The 27472-nt window shown below is 43.6% G+C and overlaps 1 protein-coding gene and 1 long non-coding RNA gene across 3 annotated transcripts in view; one reads left to right on the top strand and one right to left on the bottom strand.

The window, feature by feature from the left end:
* Positions 1–13431, bottom strand: part of xpnpep2 (X-prolyl aminopeptidase 2) — an 85391-nt gene extending 71960 nt beyond the window's left edge. Inside the window, exons 1-4 of one of the 2 annotated variants that reach the window (XM_033030554.1) lie at positions 13295–13431; positions 10796–10892; positions 2343–2428; positions 262–372 (exon numbers count right to left, since the gene is read on the bottom strand). In XM_033030554.1, the coding sequence (XP_032886445.1) occupies positions 262–372; positions 2343–2428; positions 10796–10844 (246 nt within the window). In that variant the 5' untranslated portion in view covers positions 10845–10892; positions 13295–13431. Of the gene's footprint in view, positions 1–261; positions 373–2342; positions 2429–10795; positions 10951–13294 lie in introns of those variants that run through there. The other variant, XM_033030553.1, reaches the window with a different exon arrangement.
* LOC116979096 lies at positions 7335–18198 on the top strand. Its single transcript, XR_004413628.1, has 3 exons — positions 7335–7345; positions 8970–8972; positions 18125–18198. It is a non-coding gene; the product is annotated as an uncharacterized LOC116979096 (long non-coding RNA).
* Positions 18199–27472: the final 9274 nt, after the last annotated feature.

The following is a 27472-nucleotide window of genomic DNA, read 5'->3' on the forward strand; positions in this document are numbered from 1 at the left end:
CATATAGGACCAAATAAATATGTTTTGAGTTTGAAAGAACTGGTAAGGTGTTGAGAGTATTTCAAATTTTCAAATTCTTCATTTTGACCGATAGATGTTAACCATCGATCATAGAAATAATGCCAGCGTAACCTTGAAGATATGACACCAAGGTTTATTACAGGAAGCATAATTTGAGGAGGGTGGAAAGTGCAGCCAGTTATATCGTTTCAGATTAAATAGATAAAAATAAATCTTTTAAATAATGGTCTGGAAACTCACCAAATGAGGGTCGGTGGCAGGAATCACATAAATACTGATATTGTGTCCATCCATCAAATTCCTGAGAGCATTTAAACGGACTGTGGTGTTGACTATGTTGGAAGGCACGTACTAAATGTATGAGAATACAACATAAATTCAGTAGTTAAGAATTTATCAATTTTGATTTATCAAAGTCAGATAAAGTAGTCAGATTTCTCAAAGTTTAAATTTTTATTTCACAGTATCGTGCATTCTTTATATATTCCTTTTATGAGATAAAACCAAAGTTCGTGCAGAAATATTATTAAACAAAATGGGGAATATATTTTAGCCTAAACTATTTACCATTTATTGAAACACAAACTACAGTATTCTGTTAATATGGCTGTCCCTATGCAACTATCCCACATTGTTCTAATGGGTTCATATGGGATATGATGTGATGTAAAGCCACTTCAGTCAATGAATTTAGATTTTGATCCTCTGTATAGTGAATAACTGATTTCGGACAATTCTGGCCACAGTCTCTCCAGTCAAAGAGGTGAAAGTAAGCCAAGATTTCTGACCTGACCATTATATAATGATCACAGCTAGAAAGTGCCCTGCAATGGATGTTTTTCTTAAATATATAGAGAAGATCATTTGCTTAATCGTTTCACTTACTTTGCTGTTACTAATGTCAGTGCTGAAAATTATGTAACTGAATTCATTAGGACCTAAATGCTGCAATCTTCCTGTGTGGGCATTAATGTTAAATGTTACATTGAAGCATCTTCAGAATTTCAGATCAGAATAGTTTAATTTCTGTTTGAAAGATCCAGCAAGGAAACGGACCCTTCAGTCCACCATCCACCCCAGTCATCTATCACTTGCTCACAGTAGCTCGATATTATTGCACTTTTTCATCCACTCCCAAAACACTAGGGGCAATTTACAGAGGCCAATTAATCTACAAACCTATATGCCTTTGGGATGTGGGAGCAAACAGAGGAAACCAATGGGTGGAAAATGTTTTGCTTGTGACATACATTTTCCCAGCTTCACTGTGCTCCACCCCCACCCTTTATATTTCAGACAGGCCAGCAAAACCCCAGAACCACAGGAATTTCTTTTAGCCCTGTCTCACAGTACGAGTTCATTTCAAGAGCTCTCACGAGTTTAAAAAAAAATCAAACTCGTGGTAAGCACGGAGAATGAACGTAGCGGGTACGTCGGAGCTTGGGGACGTCTCTTAGCGGCTCGTAATGCTAACAGCAGGTACTTGGGAAGACTCGCTAATGGCAGGTAAGCACGTGAAGACTCGTGAAGATTTTTCAACATGTTGAAAAATGTCTACGAGAGCCCAGAGTACCGATGAGTGGCCATTACCGTAAATCTCCGAGTTCGAATCGGGGCAAACTCGGGAGATCTCCTGGAATGAAATCGTACCGTGGGACAGGGCTTTTACTATGCCATTCATTTGCTTGTAAAGCAAGCCATGAAATATCTTTCTCCCAGTTGTTTTGTTCTAAAATTAACTAAACTCAGTTTTCCGCAGAAGTAGGAAGTGGTGGGAAGCTCAGATTTATCCGATTTTCCTGGAACATCTCTTCTGTGTCATAGTGTCATAGTGATAAACTTTGTGTAATAGTGATAAACATTATGTGATAAACTTAATTTAGAATTTTTGGATTCAATTTTAAAATTATGTTAACTAACAATGACATAATTTATTTAATGTTTTATGATAATATAGAAGTCAAGAAGGATGAAATCAGAAAAGGCAAAATAAACTTATCAGGTTGGTAATTTTCAGGGACATCCTCACCAAGGCAATCCAATAGAACTCCAGGATATTTCATCTATCCTTATTCCAGTACTAATGTACCCTTGACTGATGATAGTAGCCATAATTTCTAACTATCCTAGACATAGGAACTATGGTACCTCAGATTTTTCAAATCATCTCAATTTGCAACTTTATCATTGCAGATCACACAGCCATGATTGAATGGTGGAGTAGACTTGATGGGCCGAATGGCCTAATTCTGCTCCTAGCACTTATGAAGCAGCTTTAATGTGGCTCTCTTTTCAAAGAGTTAATTATCTTGGCTACTTACGGGAGGCTTTGCAGTGCAATTTCTCATCAGAGCGGCATTGCGTTCATCTGAATGAACAGGATGACTGCTTGTCAACAAGAGCAAACCTAGAAAAATGATCATCAATGCATTAATGTGATTTACACATGTTCAAAGCAATCGATTTAACTGATGATATCCATGTTGAATTAGGAAATAGCTAAATGTACATTTGATAAGGTAATGAGAAAATTAAATCAGTAGACCAAAGAGGCTGCAAATCCTGGGATCTGGAATGACAGACAGAAAGCGGGAAGAACAACGGGTCAAGCGGCATCTGTTAAAGACTGAGAACCTGCAGTAAGACTGCGAGGAAAGAGGAAAGATTACTAGTATATACCAGTGTTAAGAGGGGTGGATAGAGGCTGGTAAGTGATAGATGGAACCAGATGGGAAGGGGATGATCGGTGGATGGAACCAATTGTAGGGAGGGGATGAGTGAATGGGCAAGATGAATAAATGGAGATGAAAACAAGGTGGGCAGGTGAATGTGTGTGGAAGAAGAGCACTGTAGATGTGGCTGACTTGAAATTGGAAAATTCAATGTTTATATCATCAGCTATAAGCTAATCAAGAGTGGTGTGAGATGTTGCCTTTCAATTTTGTGTTTGGTCTCTCTGCAGTAACCGAAAAGAACGAGGACAGACGGGTCATTGGGGGGATGGGAAGGAAAGTCAAACTGACATGAAACTGAAAGTTCAAGATGGCCAGAGTAGACTTGTGCTCTGTCTGCAATGACACACAAACAGTCGCAGAACTCTGCACAGCACCTAGTCTACACATGGGTTACCAGTGTTGAAGAGGCCACAGTGTGAGCACAGAATGCTGGAGGCCAGGGTGGAAGAGGTGTGGCTGAACAGGCAGGGCTGTTTAGGTCCCTGGATGGTGGTGAGGGTGGAGGTGAAGGAATTGTTTTTACCCTTCCTTCAGTTGTAGAAGAAAGTGCCAGAGGCCGAGAACGTTGGAAACAAGAAAAGTACACGATCCAGAAATGGCCTGGAATGTTTTGCAAAAGTTTCATAAAGGGAAAGCAGAAACAGGAACAGCAGCCAGCCAAGTTTTCTCATGCATGTCATGTAAAAGCCGTTTGACTTCCTTGTAGCTGTTGGCACTAAAAGATTGCTTGGTTTCTTTAAACAGCCTTTAAAAATGCATGGGTGCAACATAACCAGCTCCCTTCCAGCTGCCGGAGATTGTTCATTTCTTGCAGATGTTTGTTGCAGCAGGTATAGCAGAAAGCAGGTCGTATGCTCCCAGGCAGTGTCAAAGGGAACTGGCGTGCAAGATGGATAATTTCACCTGCAGGACGGCTGACCATTGTCCAAGGGATCCATGCAGACCCTGCAGAGCCTCCCGTGAGTACTACTAGAGTGAGGTTACTAGGAATGAATCTATCAGAAGCAATAACACTCATCTGGCAGAGCAGCTACAATAAATCTTCTGATCTCACCAGATATGTCAAAGTGAGCCTGATGCAATTGCCCTCATTTATTTAAACTCAGCAAATACATTTTCTTCCAATAAACCTTCCCTGGCACTTAGACACAAAAGCTACACTACTTCCCTTATTGTCACCTCTATCCCTCCGTCATATTGTGCCTCTCTCCCTCTCCTTCTGTGTCTGACTTTTCCTATGGAAGTGTTGCAAGTTCTCTACTTTGTTACAAGACAACACAGAAGATGTGATGGAGAAACAAGAAACTGCGGATGTTGGAATCCCATTCGGAAATGTGACCTGTCCATTCTCCCCCTGGAATCAGCCTTACCTGCTAAGTTCCTCTCACACTTTGCACTTTATAGCAGATCTGATGCTTGCAACCAGCTCTTAAAGGGACATACATGCTCTACAAAAAGAACATGAATTTTCCAATGGGATTTCAACTGCAAAATATCTTTTATTTTGGAAATAAAATAGTATTCTCAATCATAGTCAATTGAAAATTTATTCGGATGTCAGTCTGAATTTGCAGCAATTAACTCCTTTAAGAAAACATTATTTAAGTAAAACGTACTGCAGTTGTAGAAAAAAAGGGTTACATTTAAGATAGCAGGGATAGGGATCAATGTCCTCATTCGTACATACTGCACGTGTATAATTTTGAATTTAAATTTACTTAGTAGGAACTACTATCATAAAAGGCCTGTCCCACTCAGGTGACTTTTTAGGCGCGTGCAGGAGACTCTGCGCTCGCCTCATGATCGCAACATGGTCACCACATGTTCGCTGGTGGTCTCTGGTGAGTCTCCTTCATGGTTGTGAGGAGTTCCTGCATTCTGGGAACTAGTCGCAGCCTCAGTATGGTCGCAGCAAATTTTTCCAACATGTTGAACATTTTTCTGCAACCAAAAATTGGTCGCCATGGAGAAAATCGATACATTTGTAGTCATAGGTGCAGTGATAGTGGGGTCGCCATGTAGTTGTAGGTAGTCGAGGTAGTCATAGATAGTTTTAGTTAATCTCCTTTGCTGACCGGGCATTTTCATTGGCTCATTGTGGGAAACAAAACGTAAGCACGAGTTTTCAGAACCAAGGAAAACCGACCGATAATGTTAAATGCCCGCCGAACTTCACAGCTGTGTATCTCTGGATTATTACAAGTTGTCTGGCTTCTTACAAGTGTCTCCACTCCTTCTCCCCCCACTTTTCCCCCATTCTCCCCTCCCCGCTCTTTTAAAGGACTTACCGTACACTATGCTAGCCGTCTTAACCTTCCTGTTCATCGCGGTGTGTGGCTGTATCACCTTGGCTTTGCACCGTGTGAATTTCAGACAGCGCTCCCCCGCCTTGGCTCTGTGTCTGTGTCTGTGTCTGTGCCTGTGCCTGTGTGTGTGTGTTCCACTCTGACAGTCACCGTTCCACTTCCCGGTTTTTCATCAACTGTGCGAGCTTGACACTCACCGGCAGTCCACTGAAAAATCGCCCGTGGGGCAGGCCCTTTAGAGAATGAACTTGTAAACAGTACGTTGCATTCTAATTTAAGATCACAGATCAGAATATTTCAGTGGTCATGCACTATCAGACAAGATAGCAAGTGATGGTGATCATTTAAACATTTACAAATTTAATCAAATCCAGTAATTACTTTTATTGCTGCTGTAACTGCACAATGTTTTATTTTAATCCATGGCAGAGATTCAGTCTGGTATTCAACAGCATTTTATAGAGCAAGATAGTTCAACAGTCTATAACTTCACGGGGGTATCAGGTTCTGACCAATGGGTGGGACCAGAGGGTATTTTATAATGATTTTATTTCTGACTCCACTACACTGAATGTAAAAGTAGTAAACTCTGCATTTCAGTTATACTTATGTTAGATGTTCATGTGTATTAACTCATACTAAACCTGCTTACTAGCACTGTCTGGGATGTCTGTCAAGGTGAGTATCTGCATTGCATTTTGCCAAGGGGCTTACTAATTTACAATTCAGCAAATGTAGGAAAATAACTGTTTCCCATCCACCAAAAACCAGAGCATTGTTCCTTAGGGAACCTTAAGGATCGCTGCATGAGCTCTGGGCCACATTCTTAATCTACCACAATGATGAAGCTTGGAATACTTCGTAGTTCACAATACGTCACAAGTAAACATCACCTAGTGGGTGAAATGCTTGTTTCTTTGCATGTATTTATTAGGGATGTATCACTGGCAAGGCTGTATTCCCTGAAGGTGGAATCTCATGTAGATAGGGTGGTAAAGAAAGCTTTTGGTATGCTAGCCTTTATAAATCAGAACATTGAGTATAGAAGTTGGGAGTATAGATGTTAAAATTGTACAAGGCATTGGTGAGACCAATTCTGGAGTATGGTGTACAATTTTGGTCGCCCAATCATAGGAAGGATGTCAACAAAATAGCGAGAGTACAGAAGAGATTTATTAGAATGTTGCCTGGGTTTCAACAACTAAGTTACAGAGAAAGGTTGAATAAGTTAGGTCTTTATTCTCTGGAGCGCAGAAGGTTAAGGGGGGACTTGATAGAGGTCTTTAAAATGATGAGAGGGATAGACAGAGTTGACGTGGACAAGCTTTTCCCATTGAGAGTAGGGAAGATTCAAAGAAGAGGACATGACTTGAGAATTAAGGGACAGAAGTTTAGGGGTAACATGAGGGGGAACTTCTTTACTCAGAGAGTGGTAGCTGTGTGGAATGAGCTTCCAGTGGAAGTGGTGGAAGCAGGTTCGATTTTATCATTTAAAAATAAATTGGATAGGTATATGGATGGGAAAGGAATGGAGGGTTATGGTCTGAGTGCAGGTAGATGGGACTAGGGGAAAATAATTGTTCGGCACGGACTTGTAGGGCCGAGATGGCCTGTTTCCGTGCTGTAATTGTTATATGGTTATATGGTTATAAGGCCAGAATCGGTTGTACATCCCCAAAGGCCCTTGAGAAGATGAAGGTGAGCCACCTTCATGAACCACAGTAGTCTTTCTGGTAAAGGTGCACCCACACTGCTAATTCTAAAATCTATACATAACTAAAACTCTGATCTTGTTATCTTCCGGTTTGGCGGTCTTCCTATTGGCGCAAAAACGGTTCATGATAGTGCTGTGATTTTTCACCAGTTCGCTCACCGTTCTCCTGTGCTGTGAGTGCACCATGTTTCGTTCCGATCAGTTGAATGTCGTAAAAGTTAGCGAGGTTTAAAAATCTTCTGTGTGTGTGTGTGTGTGTGCGCAGATCGATCTCTTCTCCTGCCAGTCGGCGCCGTGTGGATTGGTCGTTTCTCCTGTTACAACGCATGGCAATCTGCTCCTTTCAGCGCCATCACTTCTTTACTGGAGCTGAGGATGGCCGGTGGAGGTTTCCAACCGGATACAACCTTCGGAGCAACCCAAAGCGACCATGCCCCAAGTAGCCCAGCCCCAAGTAGCCCAACCCCAAGTAGCCCAGCCCCAAGCAGCCCAGCCCCAAGCAGCCCAGCCCCAAGCAGCCCAGCCCCAAGCAGCCCAGCCCCAAGCAGCCCAGCCTCAAGCAGCACAGGGTCAGAGACCTGACCCAGCCCAGTGTCGGAGACCCAGCCCAGCCTGGAGTCAGAGATGTCACCAAACGGAAAGCGGAGACCCTGATCCCGGCGGAGGAGAACGACCAGCGCCCAGCCAATTCCAGCCACTACCCCTCTGGTCCCCCTCACTGGCTCCTCCCCGCTCCCCGTAATGCCCCCCTCTCCCCCGTGGCACTCCCCCCGCCTACACACCCCTCTCCTCTCTTGTAGATTAATGTGTCTCTACTATATATATATATCACCACACAGATTATGTATGCTGCACATTCCTTATGCAATCCAGTACGGATCTTCATCCCAACCCGTCCATAAGCCTGCGTGTCTCTCCCTCTCTCTCTCTCTTAGATTAGATGTATGCCTTTGAGGCGAAAGCACAAGGGGTTTCCTCTGTGGAATTACAAATAAAAAACTATGTTCTAAACTCGGCGTGGTGATATATATAGAGTAGAGACACACTAATCAACACCTCTCCCCCACACAACCCACCCCCCGCCCACATACCCCTCCCCCCCACAATCCCTCCTGCCCACAACCCCCCTGCCCCCATAACCCCCCCCCCCCGGTTGCACACCCCTCCCGCACACCCCTCCGCCCACACACACACCCCCCGCCCACACACACACCCCCCACCCACACACACACCCCCCGCCCACACACACACCCCCGCCCACACACACACAAACAACCCCCCCATACATACACCGTCCCCCACATACCTCTCTCCCCCATCCCACCCACATACACACCTCCCCCCCACCCCAACTACCACACACCCCCGTCCTCCACACTCCCCCTTCCCCCACACCACCCTCTCCCCCCCTTCCTACACCTCCCCGTCCACACACCCCACTTCCCTTCCCTCCCTTCCTCCCCTCCCACATATGAAGAGGAGGGGGAGGGAGTGCTCGGGGATGTGGGCAAAGGGGCCACGCCTGCACAGTTAGGGGCTATAGGTGAGTGGTGGAATATTGCGTTGGGGGAATGGGTTGCGTTGGGGGACCAGGCCTCCCGTGTGACTGGAAACCGATGGGTCCCACTTAGTCTAGTTGAACTTAACAATGATAAAACAGTCGCACAATATTTCCAAGAGCATGGTGCACAAAATGGAGGTGGACCTGCAGCCGATAGTCTGATAACCTTGGTCTTCCTAGAGATTGAGGTTAGTAGTCAAGGTGAGTAACCACAGTGCATTTTGTCAAGGGGCAGCATTAAATGACACCCGTGCCATCTGGGAGATGTAGATAATTGAATGAGTAATGGAAAATTTAATGCAGTACAAGAACAGACTCTTTGTCCCTTGGAGATGGAAATCAATTATGGCTTTGCTTGGAATACTCGCATCCCAAACAGTGTCCGTGCAGGAAAGACCATAGAAAACACTAGACGCAACACCCAATCCACAAACATGAAGGAGCTCCCACATCACTGTACACTGCTACCGCTGAAATAATTGTCTGACTCAACTAACTAAATGTAAAATCATGTGACCAGGTACACCATCAAGTCCAGACGCTTTCCGAGGGTTCACCCACCTGAAGGATCTTCTGATGTCGGTTGCGGTAACTGATATTGCAAGACCATTTGGGGGCTACGGTAGCCGGAGAAGGTACATTAGTGTTCTCCTGATCGAAGCATGCATAGAACACATTGAGCTCATCCTGGGAGCGATGGCTTTTGTTGCTTGAACTACCACTTGATTTTGCCTTGTAGGAAGTGATGGCATGCAAGCCCTGCCTGCCACAGCTGCCGAACATCTGCCTATTTAGAGTGAAAATCCCATTTAACCATTGTGATGGCCATATCAAGGTCATATTTGGACTTCTTATATTAATCTGCATCACCAGACTTGAATGCATGAGATCTGGTCAGAAGATGGCCGACCTCCCGGTTCATCCAAGGCTCCTGATTGGGGAATACTCGGATGGTTTTCATGGGAACACACTCCTCTATGCATTTCCTTATGAAGTCAGTAACAACTGTGATTGCTGAGTTTTTGAACATTGCCCAGTCTTCAGCTCCACGCAACCCCAGAGTTGTTCCTCTGCCTTCACTGGCCAGCTCTGTGCAGTCGTCACCGCTGGGGCTGTATTGTTTAGTCACTGCCTATACACAGGAAGATAGAGCACAGCCAGGTGGTCAGATTTCCCTGTGTGAGAGCAAGGGATGTAGACATCTTTGATGGTGGAAAGGCAGTGGTCGAGAGTGTTGGATCCTTTGATAGTGGTGGTTTCAAAGTGATTTCTTCCAGTGACTTTGTTGAAGTCCCCGACTATGAGAGGAGATGTGTCCCCCACCCTCCCATCAGTCTGAAGAAGGGTTTCGACCCGAAACGTTGCCTATTACCTTCGCTCCACAGATGCTGCCTCACCTGCTGAGTTTCTCCAGCATTTTTGTCTACCTTAAGTACCCAATTTAATCTTCCAGGGACTGTACATTGGCCAGTAAGATGGTAGTAAGGGTGGTGCGGGGACCAAGTCCCCTGCGCTTCAGTTTTACTTACAGGATGCCCCGTCGACCACATATCCAAGCACAATGGAGGCCTCCGCGGTGTTTCCTGACACTATACTCATGATCCTCCGTGGGACCGGTGTATCCCCTGCCATAGGTAACTCCATTGCTGTCGGTATATCGCAATACTGCTAATCCATTTAAATGGACCAGCAGCTTGTCAGTTACAGCACTGGTTTGTGTTGTTTATTTTATCTAAATACGTTCAGAACTGTTATCATTGATCCTTTGCTGTGGTGCTGCTGGCAAAATGTCGCCACAGTATTCCACTGTTTTTCTGTCCCCTATTTTTTTTCTTAACCTAAATTCCTGTCTCAAGATGCTGTGGTGAATCCAGTGTCAGTGCTGAATGTTTCATGCAGGTTGGAAACTGAACAGAAAACAACCTTGAAGTATGTGTACAAATGCACACATTTTTTCGGCTGTGCTAATATCACCAAAAGCTACGTCATAACATAGATAACAGAATGATTCCAGTATGCCTGGTTCAGTAAAGTTAAATTAAATAAAACTGATTAACAATCTTTGACTAAGACAATAATACATAACATCTCTATTACAATGTTCAACCCAGTCTATTCATACAGAACAATTAACCCAAAAAGATCATTCCAATTGGTAAACTATTGAAAGCTGTTACAGCAAGTAAAAAAATATGAGTTGCTTTTTTCTAGCTTCAATTAAGCACTCAGCTGTTAGGAACTTTTGCAATAATTTTAAATAATTGTAAACTTTATCAATTAGAACATTAATTTGCAGTACTGTCACTCTGTAGAATTTCGAATAAGGAACATACATTATTCGCAACTTCTCTCCAAAAAGGAATTTTCAAAACTCTTAAGAAATCTTAGCTGAAAAACATTATCATGGTAAGAATGAAATAATATTGCAACTTAGCTATAAAAAAGTGAATGTATTCACCTTCTAGTACCAGAATCCATGTCCAGACTGCAATCCAGAAAAGTTTCATACTTTAAATGAAGCTTGCTAGCTTACACAATGGAGTCAGCACAGTCAACTGAGAAAAAATACAATGAGTCAAACTTTAATAAGACATGCCAAGGCCACGTAGGTATGCTGTTGACAGGTGATAAACATGTAACTAATGTAAGATGTACTTACTTTAAGATTTATTGCATTGTAAAAGGAAGATCAGGCAAAATCTAGCCTGATTATTATGATGAAATAAAAGTAGATTGAGTAATGGTGTAAAGATTCAAATCACCACTGAGATATTATGACTTTACACATTTAGGATTCATTTTTTTCCTCGTGTAACAAGTTCAACAGGGCACAAAGAGTGAACTATGAATGATCAGGCCAAACTTAACCAGTTATATGATGTAAAATAAATAGAGAAGGATGGGAAAGCAGTTGAATTATAAGCCATGACTACCGCGTCATGCACAAGAACAGAAATCTAGAAAATGCTAGAGAAAGGAAAAGTAAATGCAACACATCAGGCAGCAACAGATGGGGGGTGGGTAGGGAGAGAGGGGGAGAGAAGGGGAGAGAGGAAGAAGAAGTGAGAAAGTTATTGTATCTGATTTTTGACTTTTTTAAAATCAGAACCGTGCAAAGTTAGAAACATAGAAAATAGGTGCAGGAGTAGGCCATTCGGCCCTTCGAGCCCGTACCGCCATTCAATATGATCATGGCTGATCATCCAACTCAGTATCCTGTACCTGCCTTCTATCCATACCCCCTGAACTTAGAACTGGAACAAGCCAGAGATACAGTTCTTGGGAATACTCCATAACTTAGCTGAAGTTCTAAAAATTTAAACTTGAATTTAGAACTCCAAAGGATTTATCAGGTTGGGCAGGATAATCAGGCCATTGATCAATTTATTGCAATCAGAATTTCTTCCTAATTCCATGCTCATATGTTTTCATATGACAGAAGGAATGACATATTCAGCTCATCGGTTATTAGGATAATTATAAAATAAAAATTTGGGACATCTTTTAGTAACGTGGTGCCATCATGTTGTAATATTATTTTGACATGAATTTGTCATTTTTATTTAAACTAACCATTTACAATTCATCTGATAAGATCTCAGGAACAGATTTTTTTTTAACACTGCAGCTTTCTCAGTTTCACTGTGGTAAATGCAGATTGGATGTGCTGACCATGGGTGTGCTGATCATGAATAATTCCTGAGCCTGATGAGGCTTTGAATAAGTACAGGTTATTCACAAATTATAGGTGAAGAATTAGGCCATTCGGCCCATCGAGTCTACTCTGCCATTCAATCATCTCTGCCTCCTAATCCCATATCTCCATGAGAACCGTTCAACTCAAGAATTAGGAATTTAATCGTATTGGGCAAAGTGTGGTGCGGCAGAGGCCTTCCTAAGGCCTCACCACATCACCGTCAGCTTACAATGAATGGCCCGTTTCCTTTATCATTGTTACTTTTTTTACATATCTTTAATTCATTGTTCTATCTCTCCACATCACTGTCGATATTTCTCATTTCCCTTATCCCTAACCAGTCTGAAGAAGGGTCTCGACCCAAAACATCACCCATCCCTTCTCTCCAGAGATGCTGCCTGTCCCGCTGAGTTACTCCAGCTTTTTGTGTCTATCTTTGGTTTAAAAGCATCTGCAGTTCCTTCTTACACCTTCCCTAAGTGCTGCAGCCGTGGTGCGCGCCTGGAAGACCCAAAGACTCGGCGCGACACGGACCCCGCACAAAGGTCTGGGGAACTGGGAACCCGCCCGGAGGACCCAGTCTCGATGGACCGTGTTACCGCTGGAGACGTCGGACGCGAGGAGCAAGGGGCGGGGTAATGGCTCTAGCGCCTTCAAGATCGCCTACAGGAAGCACCCATGTGACACCAAGATGGCAGGCCGATCTGATCGAAGGCGATGGAGGAGGCCCTGCAGGAGCCTGAGGCCTATCTGGAATTGAAACATCTCCAGTAGACCGAGTGCGCCGACGGACAGGCCTTTGGACGTGTAAATATGCCAAAAGAATTTCACTATGCAGTTGCACGTGACAAATAAAGCACAATTGAACCATTGAATCTTTCACTTCTCATTGCCTGGTTTTGGGGGTTGCTGGAGATCAGGGTCACATTACTTCCCTACTTTTATCAATGTGCATTATATTTTTTTCGGCTGTAAATGATGGTGAGGATAAAAATGTAAATTAAAAAATAGCAGCTATTTTTAAAATACATTTAAATAGCACCATGTTATCAAATACCTGATATCTGATATCCTGCTTTCTGTGACGCCCGATTCACTGGACACCACAAAAAAAAACAGACAACATTTTGAAACAGCAGACTCAGGCCAAAAGTAACTTTGAGCGGTGACAGAAAAAAATGAGGGATTCATAAAACGTCTTGATGACGGATTATTTGTATTTCTGTAGCTGAAGGGATGAGAATTGTAGGTTCAACTTACTGCTTCTGCATTTACTGTTTGTCTCCACTCTTTCACTGCCGTGCTTGTCAGGCCTCTAATCCACAAAGATAATCCACTGGAGATATTAGACCAGTTTTATCCATACAGTGAGAGCTGGTTATTGGCTGCGTCCTTCTTTCTCAGGAAGGACGTAGAAAGTGGGAGGTCTGTTATTCGTCATTTCAAATCTCAGAGAGTATTTCTATTACAGAAGTGCTTTGGAGGAGGGGACATATTCCGCATATCATGTGAAATGTTTATTGATTCCTTTTATCCTAGCCTATGATGAAAATAGCGTATACGTGAAGGAAGACAATGGCTCATTCTGCAATGGTCACAGCATTATTAAGTTGAAGTGATTTCGAAAACCCAGCAGTAATAATATCCTGGGTTGATCATCAAACCCCCAAGTAATGCTTCAAAGACCATAAAAAATATCTGTGAAAATTCAGAAAATGCCATTACTTTAGGATATTGCTATCTATTACGTTTATTAGACATTTCGCAGGCAAGATCCAAAAGATTGTTAATAAAATTGCAAATAAAAATAATTAAGGATTAAGAAGTTCAATGCAAATGATAAAAAAAATTAACCCTACCAGTCTGACAGAAACTTTCAATATTTTCTGTCCAAAGTTAAACCTGGCTATTCACCATCTGGTATTTAAAGAGTTAACAGAGAGCTGATTGTGAGGGAAAATTCTGAGCAATATCTGGAAGGAGGGGGTTGAGGAGAAGGAGCACTGTACACCAAATGATTAATATCGACACCTGTTGATGCCTGCTTTACAGCTATTACATAAGTTGCAATGGCACTTTTAGCTGGATCTAAAAATAAGTGAACAGGAGGGACGGTAGGCTTGTCTTTTTAAGATCAGTTTAGTGTAGAGATACGGAGCGAAAATAGGCCCTTCAGCTCACCAACTCCGCACCGACCAGCGATCCCCGCACATTAGCACTATCCTACACATGCTAGGTACAATCTTACACCTCTACAAAGCTCATTGACGTACATTTTTCGAGTGTGGGAGGAAACCGAAGATCTTGGAGAAAACCCACCCGGTCACAGAGAGGGTGTATAAACTCCATACATATAAGCACCCACAGCCCGGATCGAACCCGAGTCACTGGCGCTGTACATGAAGTGTTACATGAATGAAAGCGGCCGTTTTGGAGGGGTGAGGGGAATCATTAAAAAAACATGATCATGCTTTTGGCATCTTATTTAAGAGTGGTAATGTATCAATTGTTCGATGCAAAGGAGGCAGACAGAGTGGCATCACACAGGGCTGTTTTAGATTAATCCCTGGATAAAATGGGTCACATTATTTTCACACCAGACCATCAGCTGGCCACTAACAGAAATGCATATCTTCACAGTCCTCCTATTGCAGGTGTGCAATTAACAAAAGCTACAATCACACATGACTCTCAATGCTTGAGTCCGCTCTAGATGTCTACTGTCAAGCCTAACTGCTGGCGGAAGGCTGCTGGTATTGACCAGAAATCAGCTGTGGACTTCATTGCCAGCTGTCCGTGTGTTGTGGTCGACCGCTGTCCGAGAACTTGGGCTCTCATTTATTTCCCATACCGAACCAGCTCACACCTCAAAACTTTGAGAGGGATGGGGAGTACCTGGCGTTGGTTGGTAAGGAAACTCAAACAACACCGCAGTACTGTGGTAGAGCCAGAAGATGTTCCCCGACTACTGGCCTTAGAACAACTATACACAAGGCAGCTTTTGGCCATTTCTTTGGCATATTCACTTAATATACCAATGAAAGAATTCTCAGGTATTCCCTCTATGTATTACTCATACTCATCCATTGGGAGATTTTGTTTAAAAAAGAACTTCAGAAGCTGGAAAAATCGAAGGTAGACAAGATCGCTGGAGAAACTCAGCGGGTGAGGCAGCATCTATGGGGCGAAAGAAAAGGTGACGTTTCCGGTCGAGACCCTTCTTCAGACTGATGTGGGAGTGGGGGGGGCAGGATGAAGAAAGGAAGAGGCGGAGACAGTGGGTTGTGGGAGAGCTGGAAAGGGGAGAGGAAGGAGCGGGAAAGCAAGGACTACCTGAAATTGGAGAAGTCAATGTTCATACCGCTGGGGTGCAAACTGCCCAAGCAAAATATGAGGTGCTGCTCCTCCAATTTGCGGTGGGACTCATTCTGGCCATGGAGGAGGCCCAGGACATAAAGGTCAGATACGGAATGGGAGGGGGAGTTGAATTGCTGAGCCACCGGGTGATCGGTTGGTTAATGCGGACTGTGCGGAGGTGTTGGGTGAAGCGATTGCCAAGCCTGCGCTTGGTCTCACCGATGTAGAGCAGTTGACACCTAGAGCAGTGGATGCAATAGATGAGGTTGGAGGAGGTGCAGGTGAACCTCTGCTGCACCTGGAAAAACTGCTTGGGTCCTTGGATGGAGTCAAGCGGGGAGGTAAAGTGACAAGTATGGCATTTCCTGCATTTGAAAGGGAAAGTACCAGGGGAGAGGGTGGTTTGGGTGGTAAGGGACGAATTGACCAGGGAGTTATGGAGAGAACAGTCTCTGTGGAAAGCCAAAAGGTGAGGAGATGGGAAGATGTGGGAAGCCGTTAGAGGTGGCGAAAATGTCGGAGGATTATCTGTTGTTATCCGTTGGGATAAATCAGCAAATAGATTCCTGCAACTCGAATAGGATCCAATTTGGCATTAGTCAGTACATTCTCTCCGGCAGTGTGATGTTTGCCTGAAAAAGATTCATGCAGGACTGGACCATCAATGAAACTTGCCGTTTTGAATTCCCATTTCTAGAAATGTCAGCAGTTAGAAGTCACTCAACTGTTGGTTTAATATTGTGACTTACTTTACTGTTAGCAATTTACGAGGGTTAAATTTATAACCACTCAATATAAACATAAAATACGGCTTATGTACATGTTTATAGATTTGTTGTGTTTGCTGAGAGTTTGGACCTCAATAATGCTGACTCTCAAAAAACGCAATCCTCTGGGAACTGGTCCAGGCCTGTGCCCAGGTTTGGCTGACGTGTGCCAGCAGCTCCCAATCAGAGTACGAGACAACCAGACCTAACATGCTTGTAATGAAGGGAATGAATATAAGGGCATGTATTAATTAATGCAGTAATTAGCAGAATTATGGAAATAGTCACAAACAATGTTCCACTTGCTTACCAATTGCCTTCAACAATGCAGATTCTGGGTTGCCCAAGATCACTCAGTTCCATTCTTCTTAACAACCTTCATCCAAAAGAGTGGGTGCCTCCTCGTGTCATCAAAGCAACATTGGTTTGAGTGTTACATCAAAAAGTCCCAGCAGTTTTTAAGTCATTGTGAAAAATCTGCTCTGGCTCCAACAAAGCAAGGCATTTAATGTTCTTGGTCGGCAATCATCTGAGCAGACAGCATTAGAGGAGTTCCTCATTGTAGTATCCTAGACCAAATACATTAAACCTGTTCATCTGTGACCCTTCCTCCATTAGTGTTAAGTGGATAGTTTCAGTGTTCAGATTCATGCACAACTTAGAAAAAATCTATCAAGGCATTGGATGATATGAAAAATAGTGATCATCTCCAGAGTAGAGACTAACCACCTCTCCTTGACATTCAATGAGATTAACATTGCTGAATCCCACATCATTGGAAGACACCATTGACCTGAGCCTTTACAGCATTCGTCAAATAGATAACGTGGCACATGAAACATGCTAGAAGGTTGTCACGAAGTGTTAAGTCACTTCTTGATTCCTCAAAGCCTGGTCACTGGAAGAAATTAGTATCTGGTTCAGGAATAGAGTCAGGTTAGGGAACAGATAAGCAGTTAGGGAGGGTGAAGGTTGTAACTGAATGGAGGACACATTATATGAAGATGGGGGAAATGGGACTGGGCCAATTGGAAGGAGATTCCTGTACTGAACAAGGACAATCAGTGAGTCAGTATTATAGCTGAATGGCTGGGGAGTGGTTAGTGGGGATGGGGTAGGATTAATCCTAATTGTACCACAGATTGATGCTGCAATGGTGACACGGTTGTTTCAACAATGGTTAATATCGAAGCAGCATTGATTATTTTCATCTGCAATGCTCTAAAAATAAAATATTGTATGGGAATAAAGCAATTGGACGCGATGTAACAAGGAAATTGTTTGGATTTGGAAACATGTCTGAAGTCTGGCAGAATTTCTGGAGCGTTTCAAAATGCCCCCAAAATGTTTCTAAATGTTTCATTGGAAGATAGGTACAATTACGGATGGATAACACTGAGATAAACAATGGCAGGTAAGCTAATTTCTAAGTTATGAATATTTGATTATGTTTAATTTCTGTCCCAACATTATTAGCAACCGTAAATCGACAATTTAATACCATTTACTTCTTGAAATTTACCAACAAACTAATGAACTATTAAATACAATGGAATATTGATATTGCAGAACCCTTCCAACTCTGGCTAACATTTCAGGATAAGTAGTAATAGGGACTGAGTGGCAATTGTACAAAGTTCAAAGATTGCAAAAACAGCAAGCTTTGCAGCTGCTTGTCATTACCCTGATCCTTGTTGCACATGCTACAACTTCCTTATAGCACAAATAATGAGGTGTGAACAAAGATCATTGTTCACAGCCATATCATGTCTTTAATGTTCACAAGAAACTTACCAATGAGGAAAACCATTTGGACTATCACTGTTCAACCACCCTGAACAGTGCAAAATCCACCTCGTGTCTTTATTGCAGTTGTACCTTGTGTTTTATATATTACTATCAATGGGCCCGGCCTTAAACCAATTGCTCCCAATTGGGCCCCGCGCCTAAGGGCCCCCCGCGCTAGGCTGGTGGGCAACACACTCTATCCCCTCAGCAGCGACCCCAGCAGGTGAAATTCCTCACCGACAACAACACTGCGCCGCGGTTAACTCTCAAAAATGTCACCACTTTCCGGGATACTATTCCCATATTCCTTTCTGCACCCACACTTACCGGTGTTTTACACCCGGGGCAGGCACGGGGGACCCTTTACTACAACTATACTTCAGACAGTTACAGTGAGCCCGCCAGCAGATGTGTACACACGCCAGATGTTACCAGGATATTCACTGACCGAGCAGCTGACTCTTATCTGGAATTAGTCAGTCAAGGTGCATCTGAGGCAAACAGCGCCGTCTGCTCCCAAAAGCAGCAGTTACCAAATGACATAGCGTTTGATTTACGCCACACACTCACATGTATAAACATATGGACACAATAGTTCCTTCATTGTCACGTCTACCAAGGTACAGTGAAATTAATTTGCCTGGAGATCAGTGCGATTTTTGTGGTAACTAAGTACACTGCCCGGTTAGCACATAATGCACAGAAACAGGCACTGAGTCTATATACAATAGTCACCAGGTGTTGATGCCATTTCATGGTCCCAACTGCAGGTGGTTATGAAGGCCTGTTGTAGCCGTCGTATCAACAGAAACATCACGTCCCCTTCTCCCCCCAATCGCACACAAAACATGTGTGTGTGCATAATACAGAACCCAGTGGTAAGCCACGGCTGCAATTGATACGTGTAGTAACTAACAAGTGTGTCGGAAAAAGAGTGGTCAATATCAGCTTCACAAGGCTGAAGCTTGAGATGCTGCCGGGAGCAGCTGTGCGGCGAAAACGTGGCGGCAGTGACAGCAGGTCACATTGCCCGCTCCCTCCCATCATCAACCTCGGGGCCTTCCGATTCCCGCCCTTGATTCCAACCCATCGGGAGGGAGCTGTACAGGGACGACATTCTTCCTGACCACGGACTGAAACATTGATTGCAAGGAGCTGGTTGCAACCGCAGAGCCCATACAGAATATTAGTAAACCCTTGTTAAATAATGCGTGGAATAATGCAGTTTAATGGTAATTAACAGCTATGGTAAAGGTTGGAAGCCAGCGGAGGTACTGACAGTCAGACGAGAGCAGGAGAGATTAAGACAGTGTATAATCCATAGCACCTCAGTGTACAATTTCATAATATATACTAAATAACAGGGCTGACAGACCTTGGCTTTAACCTGGGGCTCACCAAAGTTGCTCCCAATTGGGCCCCGCACCTTCTAAGGCCGGCCCTGGGTAATAGATATCATTTTCTTTATAATATTGTGAAGATTATTTGCAAATGGGTGACATCGTGTCTCCAATATTCCATTGATTGGGTTTTTGTGATCTTTGTTTTACCTTGCAGTGGTTTCTATGATTGAAGCCTTTACTCTAATCATTCAGAGAATATGCAAATTTTTCACAAGGCTCTCAAAATAAACTTACAATTCCGCGCATCATGCTTTATCTTGCTCAAAGACTATTCCCCTTCTCCGATCCGGACAACTTTCCACGTATCCTATCACAATATCACCTAATTATCCTATTCCTTAAACAATTAGCAAGCCAGGTCCCAAGCAACGTGGTGTCTCTGAATAAAGCTTATCAGTCTCTCTTCAACGAAACATTGTCTCACTTTTAATTAAAAATTTAAAGTTCTTTCATCAATTGGGGATTATTGACAAAGGTCATTTATTATATTAATTGATAACAGTAAGGAGATTACTAAAGAATAAATTAATCGACCATAACATGCAGACATTACTGCGTAGGAAGGAACTGCAGATGCTGGTTTAAACCGAAGATAGACACAAAAGGCTGGGAGTAACTCAGCAGGTCAGACAGCATTCTGGAGAAAAGAATAGGTGATGTTTTGGCATCTCCAGATACGCTGTCTGACCCGTCAAGTTACTCCAGCTTTTTGTGTCAACATGCAGACATAACTATTCTAATAATATTCAGCTTTATGAATTATAAATTATCAGAACCTGATGACCTGCAACCCATGTCTTTGGAGGAGGTAAATGTCATCTTCCAAAGTTCCACTCACTCTAAAATGGTTCTCACAATGTGAGATATAATTGTCAATGTATTACTTAAGGAAGGAGGGAGAGAGAGAGAGAGAGAGAGAGAAAAGACAACAAGGCACTATGGATCAGTTAGCCTGACATCAGTTGCAGGGTAAAGGCTGGAACCTGTGGTTAAGGATGGAATAGGGTGTTTATTCATTAAAATTATCATTGTATTGTTCAGGATTTATCAAAGAGAAGTTGTGTTTGACAAATCGATTAATCTTTTGAGTTTGTAAACAGCAGATTAGATAAACGAGAATCGGGGAAAATAGTGTATTTATTATCATGTGTACCAACATACAGTGAAATACTTTTTTTGCATACAGATCAGCAAGACTATCGCCATACATAAGCACAATCCACTGGTTAGTACAGAATGTACAGAACAGCACACTAGATCTATATGCAAGAGGTGCAATGTTGGCGCCATTTTACAGTCCCAGGTACACTGGCTCGTTGGCAGCTTCTTGCCTCCATTCCAGTCATGCCATGAACCATCGTCCCTCTCCTTGCCTGGGCCTCTTCAGCCCTTGTTCCCGGGGGTGGAGGAGGAAGGGGATGAGGAGTTGGCAGCCTCCTGCAGCCGATCTTGAAGGCGTGGAAGGCAAGACCCACCTCATTCTTCTTACCAGGCCTTTTGTCCAGTGTCCATCGCTGTCTCCCTCCGCCTCCTCTCTGATTCCCAGTCTTTGGGGGGTGAGCAAGGGCTGGGCTCGGCGGCTTCCTTCACCAGGTGGGTTCCCGGTTCCACAAGGATGACCTTCTCCCTTGTACCAACCCTTCAGTTCCACTGAAGTTAACTTGCCAATTATGAAGGCAAATAGTGTGTTAGCCTTTATTGTAAGATGATTTGAGTACAAGAGTAAAGACATGTTGCTGTGAACACATGGGACTCTGGTCAGATCATATTTGGGATCGTGTGCCGACGTGGCGTCGAAGGACGAGATGCCGAAGCAAAAGTGGGAGCTGTAGCGGCACCAAAAGTGGTGAATAAAGGTGAGACGTCAGGCTGGTTCAAAGAGTTGTTTATTCAGTGGTAACACGTTAGGTTGGTGTGCTAACTATAATAACAGTGTTGCTGTAGCTGAGCGAGGTTGTTCACATGGGCTCAGCTACCGGTTGACTCCTCCCAAGGTCTCGAGGTGAGAGACCTTAAGTACCAGGACACTCCCTCTAGCCCATGACGTCACGTGCCCGCCCTCGTATCTCCTGACGAGGGTTCGAGCATGAGTGGCCAATGGCAGGCAGTGACTAGTGGGGTACCGCAAGGCTCAGTGCTGGGACCCCAGCTATTTACAATATATATTAATGATCTGGATGAGGGAATTGAAGGCAATATCTCCAAGTTTGCGGATGACACTAAGCTGGGGGGCAGTGTTAGCTGTGAGGAGGATGCTAGGAGACTGCAAGGTGACTTGGATAGGCTGGGTGAGTGGGCAAATGTTTGGCAGATGCAGTATAATGTGGATAAATGTGAGGTTATCCATTTTGGTGGCAAAAACAGGAAAGCAGACTATTATCTAAATGGTGGCCGACTAGGAAAAGGGGAGATGCAGCGAGACCTGGGTGTCATGGTACACCAGTCATTGAAAGTGGGCATGCAGGTGCAGCAGGCAGTGAAGAAAGCGAATGGTATGTTAGCTTTCATAGCAAAAGGATTTGAGTATAGGAGCAGGGAGGTTCTACTGCAGTTGTACAGGGTCTTGGTGAGACCACACCTGGAGTATTGCGTACAGTTTTGGTCTCCAAATCAGAGGAAGGACATTATTGCCATAGAGGGAGTGCAGAGAAGGTTCACCAGACTGATTCCTGGGATGTCAGGACTGTCTTATGAAGAAAGACTGGATAGACTTGGTTTATACTCTCTGGAATTTAGGAGATTGAGAGGGGATCTTATAGAAACTTACAAAATTCTTAAGGGGTTGGACAGGCTAGATGCAGGAAGATTGCTCCCGATGTTGGGGAAGTCCAGGACAAGGGGTCACAGCTTAAGGATAAGGGGGAAATCCTTTAAAAACGAGATGAGAATAACTTGTTTCACACAGAGAGTGGTGAATCTCTGGAACTCTCTGCCACAGAGGGTAGTCGAGGCCAGTTCATTGGCTATATTTAAGAGGGAGTTAGATGTGGCCCTTGTGGCTAAGGGGATCAGAGGGTATGGAGAGAAGGCAGGTACGGGATACTGAGTTGGATGATCAGCCATGATCATATTGAATGGTGGTGCAGGCTCGAAGGGCCGAATGGCCTACTCCTGCACCTAATTTCTATGTTTCTATGTTTCTATGTTTAGGCTGACGCCACAAAGCCAAATAACCGAACGGAATCGAAGCCGAAAAGCCAACTAACCGAAAGGGCGTGACGTCTAAAAGCCAACTAACCGAAAGGCCGCTATGCTGAAACTCTATGCCGAAACCATTCTACAGACCTGAAGATTGAGTTTGAAGGGTCTCGACCTGAAACGGCACCCATTCCTTCTCTCCAGAGATGCTGCCTGTCCCACTGAGTCACTCCAGCATTTTGTGTTTATCTTTGGTGTGACTGTTGTCTCATTTCATCGGCTGAGACCATTCAGGTCTGAAGAATGGTCTCGACCCGAAAAGTCACACATTCCTTCTCTCCAGAGATGCTGCCTGTTCCACTGAGTTACTCCAGCTTTTTGTGTCCATCTTTGGTTAAAACAGATTACAGATTATCTGATGTTTTGAGCTTGTGTGCGTTACCAGACGGTGTTACAGGCAACCAGACGGTATAACTGTGTTTAAACAATAAATAAAATGTGCTTCTTGTTGTCAAGGGTGGTGGGGGGTGGGGGAGGGGGGTAGTGGGAGGAGATAAAATTGTTTGTTGTCATGCACACTTGTCATCGGCCCGCCAGGGAATTTGTGTGTGTCCTGCCATATTTTAAAAGCGATTTAATATGGCTGCCAATGCCCCGAGCCGTCTGTCCCCGCGGCTGGGGTGGGGGGTGAATCACCCGATGTGGGTGTTGGGGGTGAATCACCCTGGTGTGGGGGTTGGGGTCCGATGGAGGTGCATTGCGGTCAGTGACTCTGCGAGTGCGGAGGGAGGGACCAGCCTGTCCCACACCTCTGCTCCACCCGGCCCCGTGTGTGTGCGTGCGCTGCTGACTCACAGCCCATCACAGTGCGGCCGCAAGGGGGGAGATGAGGCGGAGGGCAGCCGTGGTCATTGGAGAGTGGGGGCTGTCCCGAGGGATGCGCTCCTTCAGCCGCTTACAACTTGGTGCTCGGGTTCAGAGTGCCCAGTCACCTATGGCTTGCGTGGGAAAATGACCCCCACACTCCCGTCTCCACCAGCCAGTGGTGTGATGGACGCGGGGTTTGGACCATTCGCTGACAGGTCCCGCACCCCCGGCGACGTCATGTCCATTATTTGGCTTTTGGTGAGTTGGCTTGTAGGCGACGCAGCCTTTCAGTGAGTTAGCGTTTCGGCATAGAGGCCTTTCGGTGAGTTTGCTTTTAGGCGGCCCACCTTTTTGGCTAGTTGGCTTTTCGACTTTGTTTCCGTTCGGTTATTTCGCTTCCACTTCTTTGCTTCGGCCTCTCGTCCTTCGACGCCACGTCCGGGTACCATTTGGGATATAGTGTATGTTTAGATTTCCTGTTTAAGAAAGTATAAGATTGATTACTGGGAAGGGGTGGGATTGTCCTATGAAGAAATATTAGGCAGACTGAGCCTAGACGCTTCTGAGTTTAGGAGAATGATGTGTGGCCTCGTCGAAAAATATAATATTCTTACAAGCTTCAGTACTTCTGCACTAAAGATAATTCCTAAATACTTCAGAGATGAATGCCATAAGTTATTTCCATTGCATATTGAACTATCTCTTTTATGTGAATACCTTTGCATCAGAGAGCTTACATTGACTAGGAGCTTGTATATGGAGCAACGTCAGCTGCAGGCTGCCCTATCCTGCCATTCTTGAATCTTCTTCTCCTTGCTCCACCACCTCTCTCCTCTCCCCTCTCTATAAACTTACACAATCAGCCTGAGGAAGGGGCCTGACCAGAAACAACACCTAATGATTTTCTCCAGAGAACCTCCCTGACTCGATGAGCTACTCAAGCATTTTGTGTCTATCTTTTGCTATAAATCAGCATCTGCAGTTATTTTTTTAATTACTCCTTTTGGTAACTTTAATCACCTTTATAAACAATCCTAAGTTTTAACAGTTATTCAACCATAATTGATTTCAGATCATCAAGCCATTCCCACCTGATAGCTACCGATTAGTGGTCAGGTAAATGAATGATGAGCCCATTGCAATGTTCACATATTACCCAGCTTAATTCAGTACAGAACAGGAGTATGTAAAAACAAATCATTGGGTTGATCTTGGGCTAAAATATCAAGAATTGGTTGAAAATGCTGATTGTTTCATTAACGATTCAATAACATTTTCCTCGTGATAAACAATAATATTCCAGTTTTCAGTCAGTAGATGGCAGTGTGCTTCAACAAACATGTCCTCGAGCATCTGGAGACCAATGTTTTTTATTCGAATTAGGAAGAAAGCCAGCAGGAATTTGTCTATCAATTGTGTGTTTTATTCCTTCTTAGCAATACAATGGTGTAATTTGCACACTGTTGCATCGTAACTACTGCAAATCAGTGCAATTAACTAGAGAAGGTACCATCCCCACAAAAAGGCATAGATAATACTGTGTGTCAATTCATTTGCAAGACGCCCAATTCCATTTGTGATTAGGGAGAGGCCCAGAAAATGTGTCATTATTGATAATGTGTCTCAGATTATGGTGAACTGAGTGTGAAAATGAAGAAACGCCTTGTAAATTGAAACTACGTAGCCAAAAGGGATCCACAAGGAGTGGGAGTAAAGCACACAAGAGATCACATACATCCCACACCCTAATGTAGTTGGGCTAAAACGGAGAGAATATTTGCAACTTGAAAGTGAGTGTTAAATTAAGTAAGGAATGCAGCCAATTATAATCTTCCAAAGGAAATTATTTTTTAATGTAAAAAAGATTGTCGTTGTTAGTTATATTCCCCATTGTTTCACACAAGCATTGCTTACAAGAATTGAACCACAGGATCTACCAAATGAGCTAGAAACAAATGATAATGAGAATATTTTATAACTATTACAATTAAAAAAGACACCCGACTTACGAGCAACTAAGAAAATTACTGATAGACCTTCCTCACAGATAGAACCAACTTTACATTACACCAAACCAATTTTCAGGAAAATATCTTATGCTGGTTAAATATTGGTCAGGATGGCCAGGATATCTTCCTTGAAGATATATGACATTTTGGCAGATGCAGGAAATGACAACCAAGTTTTCTGAACGGTTTTATTTACACACTCGCTCCTTGGCAAACAGATCTCTGCAAACACGTCTGATCACAACTACCGTCAGCAAAACAACTGAGGCGCAAAAGCGAAACCGCGCGAAAACATCAGCGCCTCCCGTGGCTTCCGAGCGCCGGGTTCGATATCTGCGTGCGCCAGCAGGCCCCGCTACAACATTTAACATTCAACTGAGACAGTATGCAGGTTCTCTGCTAAATTTTTCACCTAAAGCATACCACTAGTGTAGCAACCATCACTGTGGCACTGGAGTATTAGCTTAAATTTAAGTGCTTCACAGTGGTGCAGTGGTAGGGTGTTGCCTTACAGTGCCAGAGACCTGAGTCTGATCCTGATTATGGGTGCTGTCTGTACGGAGTTTGTACGTACTCCCACTGATCATGTGGGTTTCCTCCAGATGTTTCGGTTTCCTCCTGCACTCCAAAGACGTACAGGTTTGTAGGTTAATTGGCTTCTGTAAATAGTAAGTTGTCCCCAGTGTGTAGGTTAGTGCTAGTATACGGGGCGCTCGTTGGTCAGCGTGGAATCAGTGGGCCGATGGGCCTGTTTCCAAGCTGTATCTCTGAGGTAAAGTCTAAACCCCTGGAACAAAGGTGAGAGTGCTGCTCACTGGTTTAATATCAGAGATTTCATACAAGTTGAACGAGATTTGTGATTTTTGATCAGGATCCTCCCTGCATTTGATACATTAACAGATGGTTGGTCAGGGCATTGTGTAGAGTCTGTAGGATGCTCTGTAGTCAACTGGCAAGCAATGAATGTCTGGATGACTCTTCCATATTTCCAATCCAGGGAGATTTATTTACATTTTCACTGGATTATCTTTATTCAGTGGTGTTGGTTAAGGGATACATATTGGCTTTCAAAGCAGCATTTTACCCAAGAGGCCAGATGTGGTTTAATGGTCCATTCTAAAGAGTCGGCACCTCTAACAATGCATTAGTCCCTCAAAGGCACCCTAGATGTTGTGCTCAGTTCTCTGAAATGAATGACCTCTAACTCAGACAAGAATGCTGTCAATTGTGAATAAAAAGTATAAGTCTTCCCTTTGATGCAAAGATTACACAACAATATCAGGTCTGAAAAAAAGAATTACATGCAATGGTCTGAAACTGAGAATAGGGAAGATGAATGGAAACATGTGTGTAGTCAGTTGATACCTTTGGATGCCCTGTGGAGCCTTGCTGTATACGGACAATTTACTGCATTTCCTATACTGGAAAATCAACCTTTAGTCAAAAATAGTTCACTGGATGTAAAGCACTTGGTGGCGCCATGGGGTTGTGGAATGCGCATTCAATATTTTCCTTGCAAAAAAGGACAGGGTTCAGTCCGTGTCACTGTGCAGGGCATGCCAAATGAAACCTGTTCCCTGATATAAGCCATCATCCGAGATAATTCATAGGATGAAGCGCTGGGCAAATGTGTGCAATATTCTTTGGAATTGAAAAATTAGATGAATAGAAAATAAAAAGATAGGCAGGGACTGTTTCTCTAAAATAGGCAACCAATAGCAGATGAAAGCAATATTAAAGTGCGCACATTGTCAATTAAATCCAGAAAAGCAGTTATTTACACAGGGTTGTAAGCTGGAATTCACCTAATCAATAGATTGTAGATGCAGTCTCAAATGAGGCATTTAAAAAAGAAATCGACATTTAATAGGGAATGGAAAAGAGGAAATGCAATTAGTCAAATGAAGAGTTACACTAGCTGAAGACAGAGCTGGCTTGATGGACCAAATCATATGCTTTGATGGCAGATTCCTCTTCCCCAGCAAGTCTATCTCACTTTGTGTAATGGGTCATTCACTAGAAACTAGTTTTGGGGTTAATTCTACTGGTGCAGAATTAACATTGTGCTTGTCCTTGCAACGGTGGTACAAAAATCCAAAAGTAATTTGC

This window comes from Amblyraja radiata, chromosome 12 (genome assembly GCF_010909765.2).
Source record: "Amblyraja radiata isolate CabotCenter1 chromosome 12, sAmbRad1.1.pri, whole genome shotgun sequence".
NCBI lineage: Eukaryota > Metazoa > Chordata > Chondrichthyes > Rajiformes > Rajidae > Amblyraja > Amblyraja radiata.